Here is an 11,169-nt window from a genome sequence, read left to right as displayed (position 1 = left end):
GAGCAGCCAAGTGTTCCCAGACTGGCCAGAGGTTGTCTGTCCATCAGACCCCACAGGACAGTGTGTGGGGTTAAGGGGCCAAGGAGTCAGATACCCTGGGCCTGAGCTCTGGCTCTACCACTTATTATGGGCTAATCCTTTATTACTTGGGACCTCAGTTTCTGGGCTATAAAATGGGGAATTCATGATAAGGTGTGGGGAAGGGGAAATGAGACCGTGCACACGAGGTGAACGTTGACAATGACTAGTGCTTTCTTCAGTCGGACGTGTGGGTGTTGGTGGAGGGGGACAGCTTGGGGTCCTGGGGCTGCTGGACGGCCCAGGCTGTTTGTGCTTCCTTCCTAGGCCCCCTGGGGCCCTGCCCCAAGGCACCATGATGGGGAAACTCCCCCTGGGGGTCGTCTCCCCTTACGTGAAAATGAGTTCCGGGGGCTGCACAGACCCCCTGAAGTTCTACGCCACCAGCTACTGCATAGCCTATGGTGAGGGCAACCTTTGTGTAGGACCCGCCCCCAGGACACAGACAGGACAGGGGAGGCCCTGCAGTTGGGGGGGAAGCAGCCCCTCTGGCCTGTCACACAATCAGGGTGACCCCAGCCTCCTGATCTGCCTGGTCCCCTGAGCCCCCAAGGACCGGGTCCACACCCGTGCTGTCGGCTGGCCCTGCCCTGGAGACCCAACCCATGAATCCATCCTGTGATTCTGCCACACTGACCTGGTCCCCATCCTGGTGACTCCATTCCCTCTGTCAGAGTTGTACTTTTTCTCCGTCACACCTGTTCCTGTCCCTGGGACCCCCGGGCCCTGGGGGGCTTCTGGCCCTGCCTGGGAAGCCCTCCTTCTGCTCTCCCGTTCTGCTGACCTTGGGTTCTGACTCGCTGTTTCCCCTCTGGCAGGTCGGGAGGAGTTCAAGCCCCGCATTGGCAGCCACAAAGGCACTGGCTACAAGTCGAATTATCGACCTGTGGTCTCAAACCAAGCCAGTCTCAATGCCCTGGACAATCCAGCCACAGGGTATGGTCTGTATGCCCCCGTCTCGCCCCCTGGCCTGCTGGGCCTTAGCTCTCATGGACATCCATGCATGGGGATCCTGAGCCTTGCCCACCTGGGTCTGGGGCCCTGGGGCACTCAGGGCTTGGCACCTAGCCTTGGGCCCAAGGGGTTTTGGAGGCATCTGTGGGCACTTTGAGGGAGGCGGAAAGCTTCTAGACATGAGCATCGAAGGCCCTGGTAGTAATGGCTCCTGCTCCACCCTCAGGGAACAGGTCCAGGACAATTTCCAGTCAGTAACCAGTCAGAGTTACCGCCCCCTGGAGGTGCCTGATGGCAAAAACCCACTGCCTGGCAGCTTGTACCAGACCACCTCCGGCTACTCTCTGGAGAAGGCCAATTCGGTACCCCCCACCAAGGAGGTCAGTGCTGGGCCAGGGCCAGGGCCAGGGGAGCCCCAGGTTGGGGTTGGGGTTTAGGGATGGGGGGTGGGAAGAGTGGGGATTCCTCCAGCAGGATGGGACTGCCCTGCCAAGGGTTGGTCAAGGATGACATGTCTGGGTATGAAGGAGCCACAATGTAGCCTGGAGTCTACTCACATTTATCACCTTTCCCCTCATCCCCGTCCCCTCCCTCCCCACCCCCTCCGTTTCCATCCCCATGCCCATCTCCAGTCCCATTCCCGCCCCACCCCAGCCCCAACCCCACCCCAGGGTCTCTGCCCTCCCGCCCACGTCTCTGAGCCCACATCACATTCTCCCCATCGGGCTCCCATTCACTTGTGTCCTTATCATCCTTCCCTTCACTTCTCTCTTTCTTATGACCATCATTCTTATCATCAACATCCCCACCAGATACTCATTCATTCATTCAACCAATGATCTGAACATCTATATTTGAAGGTGATAAATGCTAGGGGAAACCTACAACAGGGAAGATGCAGGGGGTGAAGCAGAAGGGAAGGGGCTACAACTGCGAATCAGGAGGGTCAGAGAAGGTTGCTATGGAGACATTAGACAAAGACTTGAGGGAGGTTGTTATAGGAGGGAGGAGTGTTCCAGGCCTTGCGGACAGCAAGTGCAAAGGCCCTGAGGCAGGACGTTGAGGGGGGTCTGATGTGAGGACGGACAGCAAGGGGGCAGGTACTGGGAGGAAGGGGAGGCGAGGGCCTCGTGGGCTGCCGTCGGGGTGCGGGAGTCTACTCTGAATGCACTGTGAACACTGCAGAGCTGTGAGCACAGGAGGGATAGGACCGAACCTCAACGTAAAGCGACCCCTTAGGCGGCTGTGCAGATATTCTGTAGGAGTCAAGCACAGAATCAGAGGCAGGAAGTGACTGCCAGCCCCTCACCAGGAGGGTAATTGGTTGCTCCATCCTCCCAGGTCAGAAAGGTCCATTTTGACACCCAGGACTATGGGCCTCAGTCCATCACAGGGCTGGAGCCCAAGCACGTGCCCCTGCTTCACCAGCAGCAGAACAAGGGCTCCCTGGAGTGGGAGAACAACCGACACGTGAGTGGGCGGGCGGACCCCTCCCCCCACCCCAGGCAGGCTGTGGGCGGGGCAGAGGGGCCGGCCCATCTCCTCCTTCCCCGGCAGCACACTCTAGAGGCCGACTAAATATGGGCTCAGGGCACCAAGAAACACTGGGTTGAGCAAAGGATTTGATAATTTCTGAGACAGCCTCAAAGTTGTCCTTATCTGTAGTTTAGGAGTTAACGCCCAGGCTCCCTTTTCCTCTCTCCCCGATCCGGATGCCTTGAATCCAGGCACTGAACTGTGTCGTGAGCCCCCATTTACTTCCTTCGGTGTCTCTCCTCTCTGTGGGCCCCTCCTGGCCTGGGTCCTGGGGGCTCCAGGCCCCCTTGCCCATTACTAGGAGTCCCGTGTGGGCTGTGACTTAGTTTCCATTGTTGCCGGGGAACAGTGCTCCCGTGAATTTCCGTCACTGGGCTGCCTGATCAAAGGGGAGTTTGTGTCAGGGGTGTCGTCCTGGCCCCCACGTCTCAGAACATGCCACACAGGTCTGCCCGGAGCACAAACTCCGAAGAGCTACCCTGCCACTGGGTTGCCTTCTGGACCCCGGCCTACCCGCATCCCCCATTGCTCCGCCCTCTGTGTTCCAGGGCCCACGCTTCATGACGTCTGAGTATAATTCCAAGTATCTCAAGGAGCTTTCATGCCAGCCAGGTGGGCGCTTGTCTGAGCTCATACCTCCCTCCCACTGTACCTCCCTACCCCCGACCTTAGCAGACACCCCAGGAGAGACCCCTGGGGGCCTGGGGCTGGTACTACACTAAGGAGGCACCAGTGGAAGAAAGAAGAGCACACAGGCAGCATGGGGGAACTGTCTCCCTGGGCTGCCCCCGTGCCTTAGGTCTGCCAAACCGCGACAGACAGCTCACCCCCGACGCAGGGCCCGCCGGCCTGCTGGCCCTGCCCTTCCTTCTGCTCCTCCCTCCTTTTCTGCCCTGGGTTCTGGATTCCTCCAGGTGCCCATGGTCCTGGAGGTTCAGGCCTCTGGATCCTCGGAGCCGGCTCCCTCCCTGCCCACTGGGACCCTGAGCCTCTGGAGGTCGCGTGGGTGGGGGCAGGTGGCCGCAGAGCACAGGAGCACTGTCTTTTGTAGATCTCTTGCAGAAGAAATCTATTGGTGCCAAGGAGGACACCGGCTTCACCAAGGAATCCACTAAGAACCCTATTGTCTTCCAGCCGCCCTCTCAGGCCCTGCCTGGGGACCCAGTAAGTAAGGCTGGGCCCCTCTAGAGTCTCAGGAAGATTGAAGCCCCCCAGTCAGGGAATTTCTAGCTTTAAAAAAAAAAATGATCAGCAGACACTTTTGTTCCAACACAAGGTGAAAGAACTTGAGCGAAAACTACTACTTTGGCCCAATACGCCCACTTTGTGGATGAGAAGCCTGAGGTGTAAAGAGCAGGAGCTGCGTAGCCAAGGTCGCTCAGCATTCAGAGGAGGGCTGCTGACCGGTGCCCGCGCGTGTGCGGCAGGGCCTCCTCTCAGCTCTCCCCCAGCGCTCCCCTTTCCTGTTACCCTGTGATGCCCATCTGTGCTGAGCGCTCCTCTGCCGCCTCTTTCCAGGTGCTCCTTCCCGGCCAGACTGTCACCAAGTCGGACTTTCTCCCTGTGACCTACCCTCATGTAAGCGCAGCCGCAGCCCGGGGAGGGGCGCCTGTCCCACAGTTGGGGCTCCCTGTGAGGCAATTGGGACAGCGCTGGGAAGGGCACACAGGCCCAAGCTCGGGTCCCAGCAGCTGCTTCGCTGTCTCAGGGGGATGAGCTGCTGCCCCCGCTGGCCAGAGGCTCTGAGCGGGAGACGGGCTTCAGCCGAGTAAGTGAGAGGACTCTCAACTCCAGAGTAAGTGGCCTCGGCCCCCTTGTTGAAGGGGCAGTCAGAGGGGAGGAGACGGGGCTCCTGGGACTGGGGCTGGCCCTGACGCGCAGGAGGAATCAGGGTATTTGGACCCCTGTGGGCGGTAAACAGGGCCGAGGAGGCGCTGGAAGGGAGGGCGTGTTGGAAACTGAATTGTGTGAGGCGGAGAGCATGGCAGGGCTGTGGGTCTGGGGCAGGTTGTGGCTACAGGTGCCTCTGCCTGACCCCCTCCTTCCTTGAGGCCTCGGCCTGGCCATCCAGCCACGCTCCTCGCCCTTCCGTCCCCTGCAGGTGCGCCCTCCGGGCCCAGAACTCAGCAGCATGAGCCACTGGCAGTTCCAGCACCCCCAGCGGGTGCAGCAGACAAATGTCGCCCTGCCTGGCCGGGAGATCGTGGGGAACAAGGTGAGGCCTGGGGTATCCACCCCCCAGCTCCAATCCCTACCCTCTCTGGACCTGACAGGTCCCCTCTGTCCCTGTTTCGCAGGAGCCCACAGGGTACAGCCTCAACAACACTAGCTACGTGCGGAGCCCCTGTGATACGGACTTGGATAACCACTACCTGACCACCTACAACCAAGGGTGAGCCCCTTCCCTGCCCAGATCTGGGGCTGTGAAGCTGACGCTGCAGACAGGGAGACTGGGGCTGGCACAAGTAATGAGCTCACAGCCTGTGGGGAAGGCAAACGCCGAGGCAGCCGGTGCTTTCCTGGAGCCGCGACTCCCGGTGGGGAGGGCAGAGAGGCTGCTGAGGAGGGCAGGGGCCAGCTTCCCGCCCACAGCCCCTCCTGTGCTGCAGGTACTTTGAGAACATCCCCAAGGGGCTAGACCGTGAAGGCTGGACTCGAGGTGGCATCCAGCCGCAGAAGCCTGGAGGCTATGCCCTCAACCAGCCAGTCACTCGCATGGAGGCCACCCCCAACCCCACGGAGAACCTGAGGCACCTGCACCCCCACGTGGGGAGGTAAGATGCCCTCCCTCCCTCCTGCTCTCTCCTTGGCTATTTCCAGGCCTTTCCCTAGCCTCTCCTCCTTCCTTCCATCTGTCTGTCCTTCTGAGAAGCCCATGTCCTCTCTCTGGCTTGTCCGTTGCTTCTCCTGCCCACAGGGCTCCCCTCCTCCCCCCAGCGACCAGAGGCCACTTCTGCACCTGCTCCCTGCCAGGCTGCGTGGGGGAGGGGGAGGGGGAACAAAACTGAATGGGCTGTGGTTATGCCTCACTCTGACACCCTTCTGTGCAACCCAATTCCTCAAAAATTACGTTTATACCGACAATGGCCCCGAGCTGGAAGGCAAAGAATGTCCGTGGCTTGGCTGCCCTGGCAGAGTGCTGGCCCCTCGGGGCTCGCGGCCCCACCCCTCCCTCGTCACGACCCTTTCCTCCCTGCAGAACCCTGATCTCAGCTGACCCCTTCTACTGCTCCGCACCTCACAGCAGCCGCTTCAACGCACCCTACTGAGCCTGAGTAAGGGCTGGGTAAGGCCTGGGGGCCCCACCAGCAGCTGCTCCCCTTCTGGGAGTGACTATTGAGGGGCAACCCCACCTCCCAAGGCCTGAGTCAAGGAAGCCCTGCCTGTGGACCCCAGTCCGGGGTCCCCCAGAGTCCCGCAGGCCTTGTCTTTGTTCCCCACAGGTTTGCCAGCCCAATGGGACAGGAGCCGGCCACTGTCCCATTTTCCTCTCCAGTGCCCCAGGGACCCCCCGCCCAGTCACTTTCCTAATGAAATAAAGAGCAGTGAAGCAGAGTGGTGTGTCTGTGGCTGTCAGGGGTGGCTGGGAAAAGGCGAGAGCAGAGGGGCAAGGGCCAGATGCGGAGTCGGGGAGGCCCGCTTAGACGCCCGGTGACACTGTAGACAAGGCACTTCACTCTTGAGACCCAGTTTCTACTCCTGTCAAGGGCTCTCCTATGGGCTGTGCTAGATAGTAGGTCAAGTGTGGAAGGGAGGAAGCCCTGGGGAGAAGGCAGGTGGGCCAGGGAAGAGAGGGAGGCGGACGTGGGTGGGGATGCGTTGAGAGGCCTCAGATACCTGGTCTATAAAATGGGCGGGAGGTCAGGCAGGACTTGCGGGCCCTTCTGGGTCCCGTACTGGGTGGTTTGAAGGAGAGGGGAGGACGGGGGCAGGAGGAGTCCCAGAGATCTCTCTCCAGAGACAGACGGAGGAGGGTCCATGATGGATGGACACATGGATACCAACACAGGGGGCGGTGGGGCTGCTAGAAAAGGCTGGGGCCTTGGTGCAGGCCCTTGGTGAGAACCGGGACGAGGCTCCCCTAGGCCCAGGGCCTTCAGCCGGTGAGGCAGAGTCGGGGCTGCCTCTCAGCGCCTGTCACCTCCCCAGCGCGTTTGTGCAGGGTGCAACTCTACAGCCGTGGGCGGCCGCCCTGCTGGTGCCAGCTCCTTATTTTATAAATGAGGAAGCTGGACCATAGCGGGTACATGAGCTGCTCCAGGTCACACAGGACAGAAAGACAGCAGCAGCCCTAGGTTGAGGACGTCCCCTGCACCTCGCAGGCCAGCCCAGCATGCAGAGGGGCAACTCAGTGGTCCGGCAGCCGCTTCCCCACCCTCCCCTGCCTAGTGGCGGGTGTCTGGGGAGCAGCCCTGCCAGCCCTGGGGCCTGGCTGTCCCCAGCCGTCCTAAGTGGTGGGTCCAGGAGCTGTCAGTGGCCTGGCTGGAGCTCCAGGTGGCATGTGGACGTCTCCAGCAGGTTCCAGCACTGGAGGAGAGGGGGAGGAGACAGAGTCTCTCAGCTACAAACCCAGCCATACCCGGGACCCAGTGATAGCCCACAGTCTGGCTGGAGCTTGTTGGTCTATGGTCCCCAACATTAGGGGTGAGTCACCACACTAGAGATTTGCCACCTGGGCTGGACCCCAACCTAGGCCTGGCCACAGTGAGGTGGGGAGATGCTAGGGGCAGCCAAGCCCTCCCATCCACTGCCACACACACTCACCAAAGCACACACAAACGCAAGATGCACACAGACCCCACAGACATGCACATACAAACACATGTGGATACAACAATTCGAGCAGACAAGTACACGTAGACTCACTAACAACCACACAGGAAAACATGGAAACACAAAACAAGCATGTACATAAACACAGGTCTTCACACGAACACCCACAGTGCTTCTACATGCAGACATACATACATATATGTGGGCAGACCTAGAGGCATATCAACACACGTAGGCCAGACACAGACACACAAAAACAGATGGACAGAGACTCACAGGACTGACGCCCCCGCGCCACACTCCCCTTCTCCATTTCCTGTCCCTGTCGGTGTCTTCTTACAGCTTGTGTTTCCTGCTCACCCCCCACCTCTGGCACAATGGGAGATAGGGTGTCGGGGACACCGGAGCCTGATGACACCCTCTGTCTGTTGCCTCCCCCTCTCCCATCATCCTGCTCCCAGATTCCAGGCCATGTGACCTGGGGCTGCTTCACAGTTCCCTGAGCTGGAGCTGTGGACCCCGCCCAAGGGGAGGGTGCTAGGCAGCCCCCCGTGGTCGATCCCTCAGCCCCTGCCCTCTCCCTGGCAGCCCCTTTCCAGACAGCTCATCTGGCCTCCCTGTGAGGGTCCCGGGCCCCAGCCCGAGGGTCTGTGTGAGGACAGGATGACCCAGGGACTGGGGCAGCAGGAAAGAGATCTAGGAGGGGACAATGCTAAGCCTCGGTGGTTCTGGAGCCTCCGCCTGGTGCAGGGCCTGGATTTCCCCTCTCCCAGATGGGACAGACTTGGAGAGGTGGAGGGACTGCTCCAGGTCACACAGCCAGTGAGGACGGTGGGTGGGGGCCTGCTGGTGAGGGCTGGAGGCGGAGCCCACAGCGGTGCAGCCTGGCGGGGAGCCGGAGTAATCCCCAAGTCACACCTGGCTTCCTGGCCTCAGCCCACCCTCCGAGCTACTCAGGGCAGGCCCCTGCGGCAGGCCTTGCATGACATGGGCGAGTGGCCAGGCGGGGGCACCCGGGGAGGCAAGGCTGGGGGCCAGGACAGAGGGGGGCCGGACCAAGGCTTGGCCAGAGAAGGGGGTAGAGAGCACGTGTGGCTGAAGGGTGGGCATCCCTGTGGGAAGGCGGGTGGCCAGGTTTCAGGGGCCTTATCACACACTCTAAGGAGTCCTTCTCTGTCCCCCTCCTCGGTTATCAAACTCAACAGGGACACAGACCACGTTGGTCTTGTTCACAGCGGAAACTTCGAAGGCCAGGACAGTGCCCGGCACATCTGTGGGTGCTCCAGAAATATTAGACAAATGAGTGACTGAATGAATGAACCCTGGCTGCCAGCAGTGGCACCTGATAAGGGCTTCTGGCTGTCACTCACCCTGGCCCCAGGATGTCGGTCACTCCGGGTCCCCGCACCTGGGCAGGCCCTACGATGCTTGCCCGTCCCCCTGGAAGCCTGGCCGTGGTCCCCCTGGGACAGCTCTGATTTGCCCGTCGGGCCTCCCCTTCTCTCTCGGCAGGCACCCCCTTGCTCTCCGCTCATACTGTGCCCAGTTTCGGACCCAACCCAGCCAAGCTCCCCTGTCATGGCCCAAGGGCCTCACGCTCCAACCTTGACCCCCGATTGGCCCCAGAGCCAGCGCTGGGTCAGTCCTCTGTGTCTCCAGGCAGGAGAGGTGGACACTTCCCACTCTGTGGCTACTCAGGTTACTGAAGCTCTGTTGACGGGACTGGCCTTGGCTGTGTCCCTTCCCCTCTGTGCTGTCAGGTGACTGTGCTGACACAGGTCAGGACAGGTGCTGACAATATGGCTTCATTTTGGGGGTGTCTGACCCCTCGCCCCTCTGAGACTTGAGTCTCCCGTCTGGCTCGGGCCAGCATCAGCCCAGCACCCTTTCTTTACCGGGGCCCAGGCTGTCAGCGGAGTGGAGCCGTCCAGGCCTGAGCTCTGGAGTCAGACGTCCCAGGTTCAAATCTCAGCTCTTCACACTGGAGGCTGCTTCCTGCCACCAGCTGTGGGGGCCACGTGAGCGTTCTGAGCAGAAGTCAATAGCAGTACCCACATTGTGGGCTAAATGGGGTGACGTGTAAACCGCTCAGTGCACAGGTAGTAGCTGCCTTGATGTTAGAGCAGGGGAGACAGAGGCCTAGGTAGGAAGAGGGACTTGAGCAAGGCCATACAGCAGGCACTCAGAGTGTCTGGTCTTTGTCCCCTCCTGCTTGGCCCTCAGGACCCTTCTCTGAGAGCAGCCCCGCCCTTGTCTGGGAAGGCATGGGGGGGACCCACCTGCACGGCCTTATAGGGAGGCCTCCCTGAGGCCAGCTGCGGCCAGGACCTCTTGGAAGCTGCCTGCCCCTCCCCTCACCTGCAAAACAGGCTTTATGCGTTCAGGTGAGTCACTCCTAGTGGGTGTCAATTGTAGCTGCTGCCAAAAGCTTCCTGCCCCTCTCCAAGGATATTCTAGAAACCGATCCGAGGTGTACGGTGATGATGATTAACCTTTATTAAACCCCCACAGCCTGCCGGGTGCTGGAAATTTTCCGTGGGCCTTCATCTTTTCAGCAAGAACACAGAGAGACCTCCCTCTGGGGGAAGTTTGGGGACACAGGTGGGTGCCGTGCTGACGGCATTGCTGTGGGGGTGTGGAGCCCCAAGGGCTGATGGGACAGCAACATTGGGACAGGCACTAGGTGCTACACGGTCAGGCCCCCCCTTCTGACGCACACAGACACATGTGAGGCTGCCGCTCGTCTTGGCACTGTGGCAGCTGATGTTGGCAGGTACCATCTGGTTTGGGTCACATGGTGACACGCCGAGTCACCAGCTCATGGGCTTGACAGCCGGCCAGCTGGGAAAAGGCATCTGTCCGTGGGAACTGGGGGCCGGGGGGTGGCGGGAAGCCCTGCGTGGGGAGCTGCCGGAGGGTGGGTATGCTACATGCAGACAGATGGAGGGCCTGAAACTCGGAATCCGATCCCCAGTTTCCTCTCTGACCATCTGGAGGGCCACCCATTCCCGTGGAAATGTTCCCCGAGCAGCCACATATGCAAGGACAGAGGAGGAATCAGACCCAGGAGCTGCCCCGCCCCCCACAGTGCCGATACTTTTTGCTTCTCAAGATGTTGTTGCTACAGACAGGGCTCTGCCAAGAAAGTTTTTTGAGTCGTAAAACTTTACCCTGGAAGGAACTGTGTGAGAAGCAGGTCAACCTGAGCCAGAGAGATGGAGCAACCTCCCCGGGCCACCCAGCTTAGCACGCACACTCGGGCCACTTGGCCCAGGGGGACAAACCTTTCCCAACGCATCGCTGACCTGGGGGCCTCAGGTGGGCAGCCGTGAGGCCAGGAAGCTTCCTAGGAGAGCCAGCTGCAGCCTGGCCATGTGGATAGCAGTCAGAGCTCTTTGCAAGCTACAAAAACCAACTTTGGCTAATTTAAGCAGAAGATGGATTTATTAAAAGGACTTCAGAGATCACAGAACCTTCATGGGAGCCCAAGAACAAAGCATAGAGGCTACACAGCCAAGAACCTGGGTGCCTGTCCTCCGAAGGGATCCTGCCTGGTCCCTTCAGCTTCGCATTTCTCATTTTCAATACAAAATCAGGGGTGTGTGCTTCTGCTAGGTGGCTTCCAGGCCACATGTCTGTATTGGACTTGCAAAGGAAGCTGGGGAGGTGAATTTCCAGCCTTTTCAGTTTCCACACTAGGACATGTGGGCTCTGTTTTGTAGGGTGGTTGGAATTCTCCAGCACAGGAGAATGCTGGGCGGCCCAAAGGATTCAAATGTCCTTCACATGAGGGTATGTCAAGAAGGGAACGAGCCCTTGTGGAGCACA

The 11,169-nt window shown here is 60.0% G+C and overlaps 1 protein-coding gene across 1 annotated transcript; it reads left to right on the top strand.

Moving 5' to 3' along the window:
* The first annotated feature begins 373 nt into the window (after nt 1–373).
* On the top strand, nt 374–5,837 carry SAXO4 (stabilizer of axonemal microtubules 4). The gene is made up of 12 exons (XM_054563692.1): nt 374–482; nt 897–1,014; nt 1,259–1,412; nt 2,374–2,502; nt 3,117–3,180; nt 3,620–3,732; nt 4,087–4,146; nt 4,277–4,363; nt 4,670–4,783; nt 4,866–4,960; nt 5,178–5,342; nt 5,768–5,837. The coding sequence occupies exons 1-12, from the start codon at nt 374–376 to the stop codon at nt 5,835–5,837; spliced, it is 1,278 nt and encodes a 425-aa protein (XP_054419667.1).
* The last annotated feature ends 5,332 nt before the right edge of the window (nt 5,838–11,169 follow it).

Source organism: Pteronotus mesoamericanus, unplaced genomic scaffold, assembly GCF_021234165.1.
Source record: "Pteronotus mesoamericanus isolate MK-2021 breed Mesoamerican mustached bat unplaced genomic scaffold, CSHL_Meso_final scaffold_83, whole genome shotgun sequence".
Lineage (NCBI taxonomy): Eukaryota > Metazoa > Chordata > Mammalia > Chiroptera > Mormoopidae > Pteronotus > Pteronotus mesoamericanus.
Note: the sequence above shows the minus strand (reverse complement) of the source record. Positions and strands in the feature narration are given on the sequence as shown.